This window comes from Oncorhynchus masou, chromosome 20 (genome assembly GCF_036934945.1).
Source record: "Oncorhynchus masou masou isolate Uvic2021 chromosome 20, UVic_Omas_1.1, whole genome shotgun sequence".
Taxonomy (NCBI): domain Eukaryota; kingdom Metazoa; phylum Chordata; class Actinopteri; order Salmoniformes; family Salmonidae; genus Oncorhynchus; species Oncorhynchus masou.
In genome coordinates this window covers 1,983,914-2,004,550 of record NC_088231.1, presented here as the reverse complement: position 1 = coordinate 2,004,550, position 20,637 = coordinate 1,983,914, and the positions used below count along the sequence as shown (strand labels likewise).

The following is a 20,637-nucleotide window of genomic DNA, read 5'->3' as shown; positions in this document are numbered from 1 at the left end:
ACACTTTCATAATTCAGTTCTATATTTCACAAGTTATATTAATTATCAATACATTTCTTCCAAGATTAGTGAAAATGAAAACAGTCCGGTTTATTAAACTATTCTGTTGTTTGATTTGAAATGGTAAAACATTGTATCAGGAATGAAGAGAGAGATCAGTCGGGCAAAGGGTTAATTTTGTTCCAGAGCACATGCTGTACATAGAAGTACTGGGTGGGGAGGAGCATGTCAACTAAAGTTGATAGATGTATTGGACTGTATGTTGCGCACATGAGCAAACTATATCAAACTCTTTAGAAATGTGTCTTTATTTATGTTGATAATACTGTTTAAACTACAGACAAAATCAGAGGACGTACACACACTCTCACAAGCACACACAGACAGGTGAGTTGAGATTTACAAGTACCGATTATTTTTACTGTGTTCATCCTACTGTAGTTTCCTGTTTTTTATCTACAGTACCTATGTTTCCCTCACTTTGGTAATTTAGCAAGTTTATGCTGACTTTTATCACAACTTTATTCATGGGACCAAAACTATCGAGAGCTGACTCATTCCAGGAAATGATTTACAGTTTCACTTTCTCTGTCTAGATATGGCTTCATCCAGCAGTCTCCTGTCTGAAGAGCAGTTCCTGTGCTCTATCTGCCTGGATGTGTTCAATGAGCCAGTATCCACTTCATGTGGACACAACTTCTGCATTGCCTGTGTCACAAAGTACTGGGATAGCAATGACCTGTGTCAATGTCCACTGTGTAAGGAGACATTCTACACACGACCAGAGCTTCGTGTCAACACAACATTCAGAGAGGTTGTAGATCATTTTAAAAGGATGACAGACGAAGGTAAAGATGATTGCCCTGCCAATCCCGGAAAAGTGGCCTGTGATGGCTGCACTGGGACGAAGCTCAAGGCCCTGAAGTCCTGCCTGGTGTGCCTGGCCTCTTACTGTGAGACTCACCTGGAGCCTCATCAGATAGCCCCACCCTTAAAGAGACACAAACTGATTGACCCTGTGGAGAACCTGGAAGACAGGATCTGTAAGAAGCATGACAGAGTCCTGGAGCTGTTCTGTAGGACTGACCAGACGTGTGTGTGTCAGTTCTGCACTGAGGCAGACCACAAGACTCATGACACTGTCCCTATAGATGAAGAGTGTAGAGAGAGGAAGGCTCAGCTGGGGAAAACTGAGGCAGAGTTGCAGCAGATTATCCAAGAGCGACTGCAGAAGCTAAAGGACATCAAACACTCAGTAGAGCTCAGCAAGAGAGATGCAAAGAGAGAGATAGCAGACAGCATGCAGGTATTCACTGCTCTGGTTCGATCCATTGAGAAAAGCCAGGTTGAGGTCATTGAGGTGATTGAGAAGAAGCAGAAAGCAGCTGAGAGGCAGGCTGAAGGGCTCATTAAAGAGTTGGAACATGAAATCACTGAGCTGAAGAGGAGAAGCACTGAGCTGGAGCAACTCTCTCACACCGAGGACCACCTCCAACTTCTCCAGAGCTTCACATCTCTAGTGTGCATCCCTCCATCCACCAACAAGGACTGGTCTGAGATCAGTGTTCACAGTGATCTGTGTGTGGGGACTGTGAGGACAGCTGTGTCTCAGCTGGAGGAAATGCTGAATAAAGAGATGGAGAAGCTGTTGCCTGAAGTCAAACTGAAGAGGATTCAGCAGTATGCGGTGGATGTGACTCTGGACCCTGACACAGCACATCCCGATCTCATCCTGTCTGAGGATGGGAAACAAGTGAGATGTGGAGAAACAGTACGGAAACTACCGGACAATCCAAAAAGGTTTGATCGTTTTGCCATTGTCCTTGGAAAGGATTGCTTCTCCTCAGGGAGATTTTACTATGAGGTGACGCTTAAGGGGAAGACTAAGTGGACTTTAGGAGTGGCCAGAGAGTCCATAGACAGGAAGAGGAATATCTCACTGAGCCCTGAGGATGGCTCTGGACCGTGTTGCTAAGGGATGGAAATGTGTACAAAGCCAGTACCTATCCCCCTTTCCTCCTGTCCCTGAAAGATAAGCCCCAGAAGGTGGGGGTGTTTGTGGACTATGAGGAGGGTCAGGTCTCTTTTTATGATGTGGAGGCCAGGTCTCATATCTACACTTTCACTGGCTGCACCTTTACTGAGAAACTATATCCATTATTCAGCCCCTGCAATCATGCTGGTGGTAAAAACCTAGCCCCTCTCATCATCTCTCCTGTCAACCACACAGACTGATTAAACAATGGAGTTTTCCACAAGTCATTTACAATTTATATCTACAAATCATTACATGTATAAATATATTTACAAATATATTTAGTCAGGTTGACATGTCATATGATTAGACTGTCCATGGAAGTCCTTTGAAATTGGAAACTGTGTACATCTTAATATAAATAATTGCATTTGCTGAAAATTAATATTATCAACTGGAATGACCTTAAATAATAAGTAAAAATTGAAAATAAATTATGTTGTTTTTTAATTATTCATATCCTTTATCTCTAATGCTGAACTGCCCTTGAGCAAGGCAACAACAACTGCTCCCGGGCTCTGATGAAGTGGACGTAGACTAAGGCAGCCCCCAACATCGCTTTGATTCAAAGGGGTTGTGTTAAATGAGGAAGACACATTTCGGTTGAAAGCATTCAGTTGTGCAACTGACTAGGTATCCCCTTTCCCCATCATTGACATTGACTATCCCACAAAGTGATACTCGTTTTCTCAACCTCTCATTGTCTCTTTAAGCGAATCTGATAAAGCAAAGCACATTCTTAGCCTTTGAACTGGTTTTGGAGGTAGGTGAATGAGATAAAGAACGCACTCTGTCTTTAAGCTGGTTCTTGATACTTTATAAACAAATAAGATAAAAGTCATACACAGCCTTTGAGCTGGTTCCACAGTTTTGGATGTAGATGAGAACAATAAACAACATACCTTCCCTTGGATCTGTGGATCTAAGACAGTGAATATAATAAAGGACGCACTTTTCCTTTGAGCTGGCTGTGGATGTAGGTTATTGTGATAAAGGACTTCCCGCAGGTTGTTGGTTTAGGACAGTGAATATGATCAAATGAGTCATTTTCCTTTGAGGTGGCTGTAGAAGTAGGTGAGGATGAGGGAGTAATCTCCACCAGGGTGGTGATGAAGGAGCCTTTGGCCCCGGTGCCCAAATGGTAGGGGCCCAGATGCAGCATAGACAACAGGATGGGGGACAGTTGCAGCTGAAAAGAAGAGGAAAAGAAGAGTTAGAAATAGTATAAGTGATACGAGACAGACCTGCGTTCAACTAGTATTTGTTTTCTGGGTGGGTTAAATGCAGAAGACACATTCCAGTTGAATGCATTCAGTTGTACAACTGACTAGGCATCCCCATTTCCCTTTCCCTTTCTTTCAGATACGTTGAGTGTTTGATTGTATGGAGTGCCAGGGTGGTGGGGTTTACACGTTTGGGACTATTTTATTGGTTTCTTTGCACCATGCAAGCTCAATCAAGTGCAGCTAACGTATTTGAAAAACAAATACTTTGATCCCTGGTCTGATACAGGACTATTTCCGAGGGAACATTTCACCACTTAGCATGTCATTACATTTACCACAACACTCTCTCCTGACCTGGTGAAGTAGTAGGTGACCACAGCTCCCGGCCACAGTCATCTGCTGGCATGCCAGGATGAACTGACTGATCCAGATCTATTTATTTTTATTTAACCAGGAAAAGCCCATTGAGAGAGGAGTCTCTTTGGCAAGGGAGACCTGGCCAAAAAGGCAACAGCTAACATTACAAAATGTAAAACACAATACAATTAGTACAACAATGCAATCCGACCTACAGGAAACATTTACACTCCTTCTGAACAGTTTTTTTTACCCAATTTTTAAACTCATTGAGAGTTACAGAAGAAGCCCACAGTGTGGTAACATAACATGTACTGACACGGTACTACACCAGCCCTGTCTCCTCACTCTGCACTGGGCTGCCTAGAGGGGTTTACACACAGCCAGGGTTAGGGGTAGCTCTGCACAGGGTACCCTATTGGGGCTCACAGCTAAGGTTATGGGGTCAATCTCATTCTTTACTGGGGTCCTATTGGATAGGACGTAATAGACAGGGCTAAGGTCCGATCACACATGAGCTGTATTAATTTTGTGACTTGAAAAGCTCCTGGTAGTCAAATGCAAATCCAAACACTTATAGCAACAATACAGCAAGGTGGTGCTATTTTACAGCAAAAAAAGACTTCAGCTCAGATGAGTTTGGTATGGGCCATCTCTTATTCAATCTTATCTGGTTTATCCGACGGACACAATAATGCTTTCTATTGAAAGGATGCTCTTTGTTGTTGTTGATGATGATGGATTTGGTTGAAACAAACAATTTCTTTGACTCTGTGCCGGAACTGCCACCCACAGCGTTAGACTGACCCAAGAATCCAAATAAGAGTGGCTGGTTGAGTCGTGTCCGTGGCAAAGCAGGAGAAGAGCATGTCCATCACGATTTCAAAGACAAACAGAAGCAGCTGGCCACCAGCAAGGTGAACAGGTAAATTATTATCAGGGGCAGCAACCACACTGTGTAATCCCCTTACAGAGACTACACACAGACAGGGTTAGAGGTTGCTCTACTGGGCTCCCTATTGGAGCACACAGCTAAGGTTAGGGGTCAATCTCAATCTTTACTGGTTCTCTATGGGGGCACACCATATAAAAGTCATGGTTAGGGGCTGATACCAACCGAATTTCATTCATGGATCATGATTTTGTACCAGCTCCTGGTAGAATTTAATAGACTGGAGTCAAATGGAAATCCTGATAGTTACAATACAGCAAGGTGGTGCCATTTTGCAGCAAAAAAAAGACTTCAGCTCAGATGAGTTTGGTTTGAACCCTCTCTTATTTAAGGTTTTCTGCTTTATCACACTACAACACAACAACATCCATGCAGAGCCAAAAGGCAGGCAGGGAGAAATAGTGGGCAGACCAAAATTCAACAAAAATGTTTTGTATTTGAGGTTGCTCTGTTGTTGTTGGTGATGGAGAACATGAAGAGAGTGGGTCGATTTCAGAGATAAGCATTTCTTTGACTGAGCCCGAGCTGCCACCCACAGCACCAGACTGACCCAAGAATCCAAATAAGAGTGGGCGTTGAGTCATGCCACTCTATCCATACGCTTTCAGGTCCAAAATGTCACAAGTTTGTTAAGCAAACTAGGAGGATGAAATGCACCAAACAGTCCACATGTACAGTATCCAAACGTTTGGAGAAGAAAAAAAATCTAACATAAGAATCTGAAAAAAATGTGTGTTCTCGCCACAATGGTCTATTTAGTTGTAAATATCTTATTGACTGGAGTCAAAAGCAAATCCAAACACTTATAGCAACAATACAGCAAAAGACAAAAGACAAATTTCCGTTTCATAATGGGACAATGAAGTCACATTGGATTATATTCTGAGCTGTGGGTCTGCAGCACAGCAAACTAGGACATCCAAAAGAGCATGCGGCTACGATATAAATGAACGGTAATGCTGGCTATCTGAGAATAGAGAGAGGAATCAAGTTGAATGTGTTATACAGTATATTTATTCAGTGCTAGTTATCGAATGAAGATAGGGTATGTAGGAGTGGTGGAGTGGTGGATCAGGTCATTTCTGTTTGTGTTATAGACCAAACAGTCTGAGAACATGTTTTGAGGCTATATACAGTGCCTTGCGAAAGTATTCGGCCCCCTTGAACTTTGCGACCTTGTGCCACATTTCAGGCTTCAAACATAAAGATATAAAACTATATTTTTTTGTGAAGAATCAACAACAAGTGGGACACAATCATGAAGTGGAACGACATTTATTGGATATTTCAAACTTTTTTAACAAATCAAAAACTGAAAAATTGGGCGTGCAAAATTATTCAGCCCCCTTAAGTTAATACTTTGTAGCGCCACCTTTTGCTGCGATTACAGCTGTAAGTCGCTTGGGGTATGTCTCTATCAGTTTTGCACATCGAGAGACTGAAATTCTTTCCCATTCCTCCTTGCAAAACAGCTCGAGCTCAGTGAGGTTGGATGGAGAGCATTTGTGAACAGCAGTTTTCAGTTCTTTCCACAGATTCTCGATTGGATTCAGGTCTGGACTTTGACTTGGCCATTCTAACACCTGGATATGTTTATTTTTGAACCATTCCATTGTAGATTTTGCTTTATGTTTTGGATCATTGTCTTGTTGGAAGACAAATCTCCATCCCAGTCTCAGGTCTTTTGCAGACTCCATCAGGTTTTCTTCCAGAATGGTCCTGTATTTGGCTCCATCCATCTTCCCATCAATTTTAACCATCTTCCCTGTCCCTGCTGAAGAAAAGCAGGCCCAAACCATGATGCTGCCACCACCATGTTTGACAGTGGGATGGTGTGGTCAGGGTGATGAGCTGTGTCTCCCAGGTGGCTTGTGGCAAACTTTAAACGACACGTTTTATGGATATCTTTAAGAAATGGCTTTCTTCTTGCCACTCTTCCATAAAGGCCAGATTTGTGCAATATACGACTGATTGTTGTCCTATGGACAGAGTCTCCCACCTCAGCTGTAGATCTCTGCAGTTCATCCAGAGTGATCATGGGCCTCTTGGCTGCATCTCTGATCAGTCTTCTCCTTGTATGAGCTGAAAGTTTAGAGGGACGGCCAGGTCTTGGTAGATTTGCAGTGGTCTTCCATTTCAATATTATCGCTTGCACAGTGCTCCTTGGGATGTTTAAAGCTTGGGAAATCTTTTTGTATCCAAATCCGGCTTTAAACTTCTTCACAACAGTATCTCGGACCTGCCTGGTGTGTTCCTTGTTCTTCATGATGCTCTCTGCGCTTTTAACGGACCATCATCATTAGTCATTTAGACGGCACTTGTGAAGGTGGTAAATTACATTTTAATGGCATCGGACCGAGGCTCTGCATCTGTCCTCGTGCTCCTAGACCTTAGTGCTGCTTTTGATACCATCGATCACCACATTCTTTTGGAGAGATTGGAAACCCAAATTGGTCTACACGGACAAGTTCTGGCCTGGTTTAGATCTTATCTGTCGGAAAGATATCAGTTTGTCTCTGTGAATGGTTTGTCCTCTGACAAATCAACTGTAAATTTCGGTGTTCCTCAAGGTTCCATTTTAGGACCACTATTGTTTTCACTATATATTTTACCTCTTGGGGATGTTATTCAAAAACATAATGTTAACTTTCACTGCTATGCGGATGACACACAGCTGTACATTTCAATGAAACATGGTGAAGCCCCAAAATTGCCCTTGCTAGAAGCATGTGTTTCAGACATAAGGAAGTGGATGGCTGCAAACTTTCTACTTTTAAACTCGGACAAAACAGAGATGCTTGTTCTAGGTCCCAAGAAACAAAGAAATCTTCTGTTGAATCTGACAATTAATCTTAATGGTTGTACAGTCGTCTCAAATAAAACTGTGAAGGACCTCAGCGTTACTCTGGACCCTGATCTCTCTTTTGAAGAACATATCAAGACCATTTAAAGGACAGCTTTTTTCCATCCACGTAACATTGCAAAAATCAGAAACTTTCTGTCCAAAAATGATGCAGAAAAATTAATCCATGCTTTTGTCACTTCTAGGTTAGACTACTGCAATGCTCTACTTTCTGGCTACCCGGATAAAGCACTAAATAAACTTCAGTTAGTGCTAAATACGGCTGCTAGAATCCTGACTAGAATATTTGATATTTGATCATATTACTCCAGTGCTAGCCTCCCTACACTGGCTTCCTGTCAAAGCAAGGGCTGAATTCAAGGTTTCACTGCTAACCTACAAAGCATTACATGGGCTTGCTCCTACCTATCTCTCTGATTTGGTCCTGCCGTACATACCTACACGTACGCTACGGTCACAAGACGCAGGCCTTCTAATTGTCCCTAGAATTTCTAAGCAAACAGCTGGAGGCAGGGCTTCCTCCTATAGAGCTCCATTTTTATGGAACGGTCTGTCTACCCATGTCAGAGACGCAAACTCGGTCTCAACCTTTAAGTCTTTATTGAGGAACTTTCACAAGCATTTCGCTACACTCGCATTAACATCTGGTAACCATGTGTATGTGACAAATAAATTTGATTTGATTTGATTTGATTTTTTTACTGAAGACTCATCTCTTCAGTGGGTCATATGATTGAGTGTAGTCTGGCCCAGGAGTGGGAAGGTGAACGGAAAGGCTCTGGAGCAACGAACCGCCCTTGCTGTCTCTGCCTGGCCGGTTCCCCTCTTTCCACTGGGATTCTCTGCCTTTAACCCTATTACAGGGGCTGAGTCACTAGCTTACTGGGGCTCCCTCATGCCGTCCCTGGAAGGGGTGCGTGACCTGAGTGGGTTGATTCACTGATGTGGTCATCCTGTCTGGGTTGGCGCCCCCCCTTGGGTTTTGCCATGGCAGGGATCTTTGTGGGCTATACTCAGCCTTGTCTCAGGATGGTAAGTTGGTGGTTGAAGATATCCCTCTAGTGGTGTGGGGGCTGTGCTTTGGCAAAGTGGGTGGGGTTATATCCTTCCTGTTTGGCCCTGTCCGGGGGTGTCCTCGGATGGGGCCACAGTGTCTCCTGACCCCTCCTGTCTCAGCCTCCAGTATTTATGCTGCAGTAGTTTGTGTCGGGGGGCTAGGGTCAGTTTGTTATATCTGGAGTACTTCTCCTGTCCAATTCGGTGTCCTGTTTGAATCTAAGTGTGCGTTCTCTAATTCTCTCCCTCTCTCTCTCTTTCTCTCTCTCGGAGGACCTGAGCCCGAGGACCATGCCCCAGGACTACCTGACATGATGGCTCCTTGCTGTCCCCAGTCCACCTGGCCGTGCTGCTGCTCCAGTTTCAACTGTTCTGCCTTATTATTATTCGACCATGCTGGTCATTTATGAACATTTGAACACCTTGGCCATGCTCTGTTATAATCTCCACCCGGCACAGCCAGAAGAGGACTGGCCACCCCACATATGCTCTCTCTAATTCTCTTTCTCTCTCTCTCTCGGAGGACCTGAGCCCTAGGACCATGCCCCAGGACTACCTGACATGATGACTCCTTGCTGTCCCCAGTCCACCTGGCCGTGCTGCTGCTCCAGTTTCAACTTCCACCTGACCGTGCTGCTGCTCCAGTTTCAACTGTTCTGCCTTATTATTATTCGACCATGCTGGTCATTTATGAACATTTGAACATCTTGGCCGTGTTCTGTTATAATCTCCACCCGGCACAGCCAGAAGAGGACTGGCCACCCCACATAGCCTGGTTCCTCTCTAGGTTTCTTCCTAGGTTTTGGCCTTTCTAGGGAGTTTTTCCTAGCCACCGTGCTTCTACACCTGCATTGCTTGCTGTTTGGGGTTTTAGGCTGGGTTTCTGTACAGCACTTTGAGATATCAGCTGATGTACGAAGGGCTATATAAATAAATTTGATTTGATTTTGATTTGATTTGACACCAATAAACAGAAAGAGGAAAAGGGATCAGTGGCAGCTAGTAGGCCGGTGACGACGACACCCGAACAGGAAGGGGAGCCACCTTCGGTAGGAGCCGTGAACAGGTGATGAGATAGATTACTCCCTTGGTCTTGCATGAGATGATACCCCTTACAGGGATTTTTTGACCTGTATGTGGCTGTCTAAAGAAGAATGTTTTTATAGTGCTATTGGACTGTGCGCATGAGCCATGTTTGTAGTTCCCATTTGGAAAGGGTGTCAGGAGTGTCTGAGTGGGCTGAGGAGGCATGTCAGATCTCACCATGCTATCTCCAATATTGCAACCACACTTAGACCACCAGTGTGGGTACCTTGAAGAGGTGTGCGATTTTTGTTTTGTCTGATTGCAGAATATGCCAGTGCTAATTACATTGGTAACCAGTTTATAATAGCAATAAGGCACCTCAGGGGATTGTGGTGTATGGCCATTATACCAGGGCTAAGGGCTGTGTCCAGGCACTCCGCATTGGTTCGTGCTTAAGAACAGCCCTTAGCCGTGGTAAATTGGCCATATACCACACCCCTCGTGCCTTATTGCTTAGTTATTATATGTCATTGAAAAAAATGTATCAATAGGAATTGCATGTGGACATGGCCTCTCTGTCCCGGTCTGCACTGCTGGCAGGCCCGGTGGCGCTACAGTGGCAAAACCGGGCAAGGTCATACATATACTATTTTTTATGTTTATGGTGAAACAAAACTGGGGGTGCACAAATTATCTGAGTGGGGTGGGCCCAAGCCTTTTGGGGGCCCTCCCACCTTGCTGGGAAAGCATTCTAGTCGACACCCTCTCGACGGCAGAGAGAGAAAAAAACAAGTTTAGAGTTAATTTCCTGCAATTCTCTCTGTGCTAATTTACCAATCTTGTCACGGTTTTCTGTAGGTGAAAGAGAGTCAGACCAAAATGCGGCGTGTCTATTGCAATCCATGTTTAATGAAACTGAAGAAACACAAATAAATACAAAAAATGTAACGAAAACAGCCTAATACTGGTGCAAACTAGCACACAACAGACAAAAGGACAATCACCCACAAAACCCAACACCAAACAGGCTACCTAAATATGGTTCCCAATCAGAGACAATGACTAACACCTGCCTCTGATTGAGAACCATATCAGGCCAAACACAGAAACAGACAAACTAGACACACAACATAGAATGCCCACTCAGATCACACCCTGACCAAACAAAACATATAAACATACAAAGCAAACTATGGTCAGGGTGTGACAAATCTACATTTTTTTTTGCTGACATTGGCAGATTGAGTAACTGTCAGTTGTTTTCCTTCCCATAACACCGGGCCTGATGAACTAAACAACCAGTAACCATCACATAATGTGACACACCTTCACAGTTGAGAACTGCTTTCTGTTTCAGCTATTCTAATAAAAGTTTGCTCAAACTCTAAAGTTCCTCACGTCAATAGTATTAGCCTATGAATGTGACGGACTATTTTCTGCACTGAAACATCCATGTTGCAAACTGGAGACAATGAGTTCAGTACTTTTGAACAGGCCTCAATGGGATAAGAACACAAATATAATTTGACAGTTTGTCAATCAAAGTTAATTGTTCTTACATGCCTACAAATGCCTGAATACTATGTATGTACATGTTGTATTGTAACATAAACCAGACAGGTGCAGTGAAATGTGTTGTTTTACAGGGTTAGACATAGTAGTACAGGACCCCTGGAGCAAATGAGGGTTAAGTACCTTGTCGGCTCGGGTATTCAAACCAACAACCTTATAAGTTACCGACCCAATGCTCTAACCACTAGGCTACCTGCCACCTGCACAACGGTTGTGAAAAAAATATCATGCCCCCCTACAATCTGACATTTTATTTTCTAAGTTTTATCATTGGAATGTGATATAAAACGAGGCACCGGTGTGCCTTAGGACCACGCGGACACCTCCAAGCGGTTGGGTAGGCTGTTTGGAGTGTTGACCCGACTGGATAACCCCCCCCACACTTCTAAAACCAAAGTTGCTCCACTGACTATATCACAAACATTGTGTCAAATGTGTTTTACATTACAGGGCCTCAGATATACAGTATCTTATTCAGCAGATTCTGAATACAACAGGTGTCCCAGACCTGCACTGTATCACATTCTGTCTGAATAAATGATATGTTCTCTGTTTTAGACTCTTTACTCACTAGTCAGAGATGGTTTGGACAGCTGACCTCCTCTCCAATCAGCAGACTCACCTCTGAGAAAGCAATAATCCTCATTGTGATTGTCATCGTCATAATGATGATGATATGGAGGATGAGGAGGAGGAAAATGATCATGTGGATTGTGATGAAGATAGTGGTGATGGTGATGACTGAGGGTTCTCTTAACGGCATTGAAAGGTCCACTCTGTAAACTACAGACACTGAGGTCAGTATTAGTTTTTCAATAAAAAAAAACATGTTCTGACACATTGGGTGTTTCTCAATATGCATACTACCGTGCTCCACACTCTCATACACTGAGTGCATTCTACGACCACGTTCTCTTGAGTACGTTCTTGTGAGAACGAGTGTGGAGAATGGCTAAAACAATATATTTGAGAAGCACTATCACTCCCCCTGCTGTATTACCTCACTCCCATTCACTGGACCTTCTTCCAGCCAGGTCAATGGCAACAACAGACAAAACAATATATAACCCAAGCAAATGTATTACTTCAGAATGATCAGCTAGAGATCCTAATAATGTAGCTAACCAGATAGTTTAATAGGAAGAAATGACCTAAAACTAATATTAAGCAAGATAGATGTCAATAATTTGTGGGTAGCTAGCTAACAATTCTTCGTGGCTATATGGCTAGCTGGCAGTACTACTAGCTAGCAAGTTAGCCCTATTGACTTATTATGGGCTTGCTATGTAGACAGGTAAACATGCCAAAATGAACACAGAATGTATTTATTAACATATGAAGATAAAAATTGTTTTCAGGCAAAATATGAGAAGTAGGAGTGTACTTTCTCTCGTTTCGGCTCAAATAATGGCCGCCAAAGATTTCATTATATTTTTAATAATTTCTTACATGGTTGCTTCATATGTCTTTACATACTTTCTGTTGAAGCTTGCATTGATGCATGCCTCAAAATACAGTGCCTTCGGAAAGATTTCAGACCCCTTTACTTTTCTTATGTTACAGCCTTATTCTAAAATGGATTAAATACAAAAATGTCCTTTATTAATCTACACACAATATTCCATAATAACAAAGCAAAAACAGGTTTTTAGAATTTTTTGCAAATGTATTAAAAATAAAAACAGAAATAACTTATTTATATAAGTATTCAGACCCGTTGCTATGAGACTCAAAATTGAGCTCAGGTGCATCCTGTTGAGATGTTGCTACAAATTGATTGCAGTCCACCTGTAATAAATTGAATTGATTGGACATGATTTGGAAAGGCACACACCTGTGCCATAAGGTCCCACAGTCGAAAGTGCATGTCAGAGCAAAATCCAAGCCTCAGGTTGAAGGAATTGTCTATAAAACTCTAAGACAGGACTGTGTCGAAGGCACAGATCTCGGGAAAGGTACCAAAAAATGTCTGCAGCATTGAAGGTCCCCAAGAACACAGTAGCCTCTATCACTTGGAACCACCAAGACTCTTCCTAGAGCTGGCCGCTCCGCCAAACTGAGCAATCACGGGACAAGGGCCTTGGTCAGGGAGGTTACCAAGAACCCGATGTTCACCCTGACAGACTTCCAGAGTTCCTCTGTGGAGATGGGAGAACCTTCCAGAAGGACAACCATCTCTGCAGCAATCCATCAATCAGGCCTTTATGGTAGAGTGGGCAGACGGAAGTAAAAGGCACATGACAGCCCGCTTGGATTTTGCAAAAGGCACATAAAAACTCTCAGACCATGAGAAACAAGATGCTCTCGTGTGATGAAACCAAGATTGAACTCTTTGGCCTGAATGCCAGAAGTCACACCTGGAGGAAACCTTGCAGCATCCCTACGGTGAAGCATGGTTGTGGCAGCATCATGCTGTGGGGATGTTTTTCGGCGGCAGGGACTGGGAGACTAGTCAGGATTGAAGCAAAGATGAACAGAGCAAAGTACAGAGAGATCCTTGAAGAAAACTGGCTCCAGAGCGCTCAGGACCTCAGACCGGGGCGAAGGTTCGCCTTCCAACAGGGCAACGACCCTAAGCACACAGCCAAGACAACGCACAAGTCCGGACTTGAATTCGATGGAACATCTTGGGAGAGACCTGAAAATAGCTGTGCAGCAACGATCCCCATCCAACCTGACAGAGCTTGAGAGGATCTGCAGAGGAGAATGGGAGAAACTCCCCAAATACGGGTGTGCCAAGCTTGTAGCGTCATACCCAAGAAGACTTGAGTCTGTAATTGCTGCCAAAGGTGATTCAACAAAGTACTGAGTGAAGGGTCTGAATACTTATGCAAATGAGTGTTTTTGATAAATTAGTGAACATTTCAAAAACATTTCTTTGTCATTATGGGTTATAGTGTGTAGGTTGATGAGGAGGAAAACGATATAATACATTTTAGAATAAGGCTGTAACCTATCAAAATGTGGAAAAAGTCAAGAGGTACTTGACTTTCCGAAGGCAATTTCCTCTACGTGCCCTTTGGTTTCCATGGTCTTGTCGATTATTGTTACTATGTCCATTGGTGCGTGTGAGTACCTGTGCTGTGTGTTTTGGGCTTTCGTACCCTTGTGGATTGCGCAGATGATTACGGGTCTCGTCCCATGTAATCATTGTGTGCTTGTGTTATTTATTCAAGGTACTCCTCGCTCTTGTGTTTGGCTTTTAACCCTGTGTTTTTTTGCCTTTACACAGCACGCTGTAAACTGTGGCTTAATAAAAAAAAAATATTACGCATTCCTGAGCCTGTCTCCCAAATCTCTTCATACCAACGGGACAATGAAGATGTTTCAGCCTCCGAGCAGAAGCTAACGACTCTTCTCCTGCAGCTTTTTGTCTTGTTACTTTGTGATCCATTGTCATTCTGTGTTCATCCGATAGTCTGTCTGCGCAAACAGCAGAGATCAGAACGTTGGCGTTGAAAGAGTCAACCATCACCCACAGAAATAGCTCATAGGAGTCTAAAAAGCAGATCTAGGAGCTGCATATGTAATTGTGTTTGTTGAAGTGAATTTGTACAGCTTGTAACAAGCAACGATCACTATTAGACAAGAACATTGAAATGTCTGGGATGAAAATGAATGATTTAAACCTGTTCTGTTCTTCTCAGATGAACCCTGGATGCATTCAGAGGGACAATTTCATTTCAAAAGGGTACAATCTGTGACAATTTAATACTTCTTCAAATGTAATATGACAACCAAGTGTGCTATTATCAAACGAGCCGATGAGTTTCTGAAGAAAGAAAGCAATTTAATTTATGCAATTTTTTAACAAAGGCTTCAATAAAAGAAATTAACAAGAAATCACATTCATACAATGTGGTCAGAAATGACAGATGCTGTTTCATGAACAAAGTCTGCACAGGTATTGTAGGTTCACTCTGTCTCAAAACCCCTGTGTCGGAACACTTAGCCCCATATATGGCTTTCTTAAAAGAGTGTGTACGTGCACTGAATTAATTGGTTTATTCAGGGTCATGTGATAAAATAACTTTTGCAGCTGCACCATCAAGAGCATTCTGACAGGTTGTATCACTGTCTGTTATGATAACTGCACCACTTTCGACTGGAAGACCCTACAGAGGGGGGTGCGGACGGCACAGCACATCATTGGGTGTGAGCTCCCAGCCATCCAGGATGAACACGCCAGGCGGTGTCTGAGAAAAGCCCCAAAAATTGCCAAAGACTCTATCCACCGAGACATGGACTGTTCTCCATGCCAGCAGGTGCATCAAGCAGTGCATCAAGGCTCAGACCAACAGACTCCTGAACAGCTTCTATCCCTTCTATCTATAAGACTGTTGAATAGCAAACAACTACTGCTCTCCCTCACACCTACTCTGCTGCTCAAATTGTTATTGATTAGATTCTATTCTACTGTATGTTAGTCTATGCCGCTCCGACAATGCTCGTCCAAATATTTATACATTCTTAATTCCATTCCTTTACTTTAGATTTCTGTGTATTGTTGTGAAATTGTTAGATATTACTTGTTAGATATTACTGCACTGTTGGAGCTAGAAACACAAGCATTTCGCTACACCTGCAATAACATCTGCTAAACACGTGTATGTGGTAAATAACATTTGATTTGATTTAACACACACACACACACACGCTTACATACACCCACTCACCACCATGCACACACCCACCCACCACTTACGCTGCTGCCATACTATTTACTAGTATTATTATTTATTATTGTTATTATTATTATTTATCCTGCTACCAGTCACGTTCTGCTAATCTTTACCTACATGTACATATCTACCTCAATAATCCAGTATCCCTGCACATTGTACATTTGGTGCTGGTACTGACCCTGTATATACTGTAGCTTCCTTTCTTATTTTTTATTACTCTTGCTTTTTTCGATTTTTTTCTTATTAGTTATACTTTTTGGATATTAAATAGTGCGTTGTTGGGTAGGACTTGCAAGTGAAACATTTCACTCGACTTGTGCAGGTGACAAATACAACTGGAACTAGACTGTTTATAAATAGGGAGACACTGGTTTGGTGCTGGAAGTAATGAGGTTCAAAAGTGATGAAGTGTCCCTTTAAACAGACCATGGAAAAATGTAGATACGACAATGTGCTCTCCTGCTGATGTGGCGTGTTGGAACAGCAACGTTCTCCTTCACTGTGTTTCACTATTTAAATGCAGGAGCATGATGTCCTAGTTACTCACATGCCGTTATCCTCCTATCTTCCTATTCTGCCATAATCTACAAGTACTGTATCTACAAGAGATGTTATTTTCCTAGACTTGGAACTCCAGTCCCAAATGTGAACCAGAGTCACATCAGAGTCAAAAGACTATCTGCCGTTTCACTTAAAGTGGCCTTCTGTAGTTTAAACTATAAAAAAGCAGCCACCCCACCACTGATTTGGTGAACATATGTGTGGAAATGTAACCTCTCTCAAATTCATGGAGTTATGGATGGAAGGCCTGACAATCCATGAGATGAAATGTATAGTTTTAACCATGTTTTGAGGCTATACAGTGTTTGTTTACAATTGTTTATAAACATTGGAGTAAAAAAGTTTATATTTTAGGTTCTGATGGGGTATGACAGTTGGACTAAGCTCATGAAGCATTCGTAAGTTATATTCTTCAAGAGTCTGGTTATATACTGTCACATTAAAATAAATAAAACATTGACTTGCAATCGCAGATTGACTCTTTAACAGAAAGTTTTACCACAGAAAAGGGAAGAGTTTCAAAGGTCCTTTGTAGCTCAGTTGGTAGAGCATGGTGCTTGTAACACCAGGGTAGTATGTTCGACCCACCCAAATGTAAAATGTATGGTTGCTTTTGGATAAAAGTGTCTGCTAAGTGGCTTATATTATATTTTTACTTAGATGCAGTGAGAATTTCAATCATTACAGTGGAATGGGGGAAAAACTTATTTCAGGATACCTTTGGCTCCTAAAATGGTATTTAAGTCAATTATACTGGTGAAAGGGATGGTAACATAAGTGTGATTATGTTCCTAACTATTAACTTTAGCAACATTATAGCACAAGTAATAAGGAAATCGGTCTAGTTTTGGTGATGTGAAACAAGAATATTTTAAAACTGGCATGGTTTAATGGCTATAAATATGACACTATGTTTGGGGCACAAGTACAGGCATGAAAATGAAAGCTGTGTGAATGTCCTGGATGTCTGGAATATACAAACAAATCCTCTTGTGTTTCCTTCTAAAGCCTGACCAGAGAGTCTGCTTTTACCACATGACCCTGAATAAACCAATTCATTCCCCCTTATCTTTGTGTGTGTGTGTGTGTGTGTGTGTGTGTGTGTGTGTGTGTGTGTGTGTGTGTGTGTGTGTGTGTGTGTGTGTGTGTGTGTGTGTGTGTGTGTGTGTGTGTGTGTGTGTGTGTGTGTGTGTGTGTGTGTGTGTGTTTGTGCGTGTTAAAAACCGCAGCTTTTGCACTCTCCTCTATCAGCCTTGTTTGACAATCTGGGCCCCCTGTTACCACTGCCCACTTCTCCTTTCTTACCACTGCCCACTTCCCCTTTCTTACCACTGCCCACTTCCCCTTTCTTACCACTGCCCACTTCCCCTTTCTTACCACTGCCCACTTCTCCTTTCTTACCACCGCCCACTTCCCCTTTCTTACCACTGCCCACTTCTCCTTTCTTACCACTGCCCACTTCCCCTTTCTTACCACTGCCCACTTCCCCTTTCTTACCACTGCCCACTTCTCCTTTCTTACCACTGCCCACTTCTCCTTTCTTACCACTGACCACTTCTCCTTTCTTACCACTGCCCACTTCCCCTTTCTTACCACTGCCCACTTCCCCTTTCTTACCACTGCCCACTTCCCCTTCCTTACCACTGCCCACTTCCCCTTTCTTACCACTGCCCACTTCCCCTTTCTTACCACTGCCCACTTCTCCTTTCTTACCACTGCCCACTTCTCCTTTCTTACCACTGCCCACTTCTCCTTTCTTACCACTGCCCACTTCCCCTTTCTTACCACTGCCCACTTCCCCTTTCTTACCACTGCCCACTTCCCCTTTCTTACCACTGCCCACTTCTCCTTTCTTACCACTGACCACTTCTCCTTTCTTACCACTGCCCACTTACCCTTTCTTACCACTGCCCACTTCCCCTTTCTTACCACTGCCCACTTCTCCTTTCTTACCACTGCCCACTTCTCCTTTCTTACCACTGCCCACTTCTCCTTTCTTACCACTGCCCACTTCCCCTTTCTTACCACTGCCCACTTCCCCTTTCTTACCACTGCCCACTTCCCCTTTCTTACCACTGCCCACTTCTCCTGTCTTACCACTGCCCACTTCTCCTTTCATACCGTTGCCCACTTCTCCTTTCTTACCACTGCCCACTTCTCCTTTCTTACCACTGCCCACTTCTCCTTTCTTACCACTGCCCACTTCTCCTTTCTTACCACTGCCCACTTCTCCTTTCTTACCACTGCCCACTTCCCCTTTCTTACCACTGCCCACTTCTCCTGTCTTACCACTGCCCACTTCTCCTTTCATACCGTTGCCCACTTCCCCTTTCTTACCACTGCCCACTTCTCCTTTCTTACCACTGCCCACTTCTCCTTTCATACCGTTGCCCACTTCCCCTTTCTTACCACTGCCCACTTCTCCTTTCTTACCACTGCCCACTTCCCCTTTCTTACCACTGCCCACTTCTCCTGTCTTACCACTGCCCACTTCTCCTTTCATACCGTTGCCCACTTCCCCTTTCTTACCACTGCCCACTTCTCCTTTCTTACCACTGCCCACTTCTCCTTTCATACCGTTGCCCACTTCTCCTTTCTTACCACTGCCCACTTCTCCTTTCTTCCTCCAGATCTACAGGAGACTTGTCATGTGGTCGTCATGTTGTTCCCTTTCCTCCTCTGCTACCCCATGAAAGACACTGACCTTTACAAAACCCAGTGCATGTACACTCTCTTTTAAGGAAACTCAGAGGCGGACCACTCAAGTGGAGCTTTTTATGGGGCTAAGTGTTCCGACACAGGGCTTTTGAGACAGAGTGAACCTACAATACCTGTGCAGACTTTGTTCAAGAAACAGCATTTCTGACCACATTGTATGAATGTGATTTCTCGTTAATTTATTTTGGTCTATTGGTAAACAAACAAGGGGAGAGTACAGTCCATACGCCCATAGAAATAAAAATGGCATCCGCCAACCAACATTGAGATAATTTTCGATTACATTATTTTTAATTGAAGCGTTTGTTTAAAAAAATTGCATGAATTTGATTGCTTTCTTTCTTCAGAAACTAATCGGCTCGTTTGATAATAGCACACTTGGCTGTCACATTACATTTGAAGAAGCATTACATTTCACAGATTGTACCCTTTTGAAATGAAATTGTCCCTCTGAATGCATCCAGCGTTCTGACGAATGTCATCTGAGAAGAACAGAACAGGTTCAAATCATTCATTTTCATCCCAGACATTTCAATGTTCTTGTCTAATAGTGATCGTTGTTTGTACAAATTCACTTCAACAAACACAATTACATATGCAGCTCCTAGATATGCTTTTTAGACTCCTATGAGCTATTTCTGTGGGTGATTGTTGGTTGTTTCAACGCCAACTTTCTGATCTCTGCTGTTTGCACAGACAGACTATCAGATGAACACAGAATGACAATAGATCACAAAGTAACAAGACAAAAAGCTGCAGGAGAAGAGTCGTTAGCTTCTGCTCGGAGGCTGAAACATCTTCATTGTCCCGTTGGTATGAAGAGATTTGGGAGACAGGCTCAGGAATGCATAATAGTTTTTTAAAATTATACCCCAAATTACGGCGTGCTGTGTAAAGGCACGGGGACGAAGACCAAACAAACACGTAACAACAACACAGGGTTGAAAGCCAAACACAATAGCGAGGAGTACCTCGAATAAATAACACAAGCGCACCTACGGGACGAGACCCTCATCTGCGCAATCCACAAGGGCACGAAAGCCCAAAACACACAGTTGGATTGCTATAAGAGTGGCCCATAAGGCCCTATTTTAAGTTTCTATTTTAGCTGACTGAAGAACGAAGTTGAGTCCAGAGAGAGGTTGGATGGGGATCGTTGCTGCACAGCTATTTTCAGGTCTCTCTCAAGATGTTAGATCGGGTTCAAGTCCGGACTCGTGCGTTGTCTTGGCTGTGTGCTTAGGGTCGTTGCCCTGTTGGAAGGCGAACCTTCGCCCCACTCTGAGGTCCTGAGCGCTCTGGAGATGGTTTTCCTCAAGGATCTCTCTGTACTTTGCTCCATTCATCTTTACCTAATTCCTGACTGGTCTCCCAGTCCCTGCGTGCTGAAAAACATCCCCGCGGCATGATGCTGCCACCATAGGGACGGTGCAAGGTTTCCTCCAGGTGTGACTTCTGGCATTCAGGCCAAAGAGTTCAATCTTGATTTCATCACACGAGAGCATCTTGTTTCTCATGGTCTGAGAGTTTTTATGTGCCTTTTGGTAAAATCCAAGTGGGCTGTCATGTGCCTTTTATTTCTGTCT

At 43.2% G+C, this 20,637-nt stretch overlaps 1 protein-coding gene and 1 pseudogene across 1 annotated transcript; one reads left to right on the top strand and one right to left on the bottom strand.

Annotated features, from left to right (window-relative positions):
• The first annotated feature begins 205 nt into the window (after positions 1-205).
• Positions 206-2,949, top strand: LOC135506687 (zinc finger protein RFP-like; annotated as a pseudogene).
• Positions 2,950-3,078: 129 nt separating this feature from the next.
• Positions 3,079-18,908, bottom strand: LOC135506445 (uncharacterized PE-PGRS family protein PE_PGRS54-like). Its single transcript, XM_064925832.1, has 3 exons — positions 18,229-18,908; positions 17,639-18,144; positions 3,079-3,224 (listed from the first exon to the last, which is right to left on the bottom strand). Exons 1-3 carry the CDS (start codon positions 18,906-18,908, stop codon positions 3,079-3,081), a joined length of 1,332 nt encoding a protein of 443 aa, XP_064781904.1.
• Positions 18,909-20,637: the final 1,729 nt, after the last annotated feature.

Bases quoted from the DNA above. Each gene is read 5' to 3' on its own strand.
- LOC135506445 (XM_064925832.1), bottom strand. From the start codon at position 18,908: ATGAAAGGAGAAGTGGGCAGTGGTAAGAAAGGAGAAGTGGGCAGTGGT. The intron at 18,145-18,228 runs GTAAGTGGGCAG...GGAAGTGGGCAG, and splicing joins GTGGGCAGTGGTAAGAAAGG to TGGTAAGAAAGGGGAAGTGG. The intron at 3,225-17,638 runs GTAAGAAAGGAG...TCTTCTTTTCAG, and splicing joins GAAAGGGGAAGTGGGCAGTG to CTGCAACTGTCCCCCATCCT.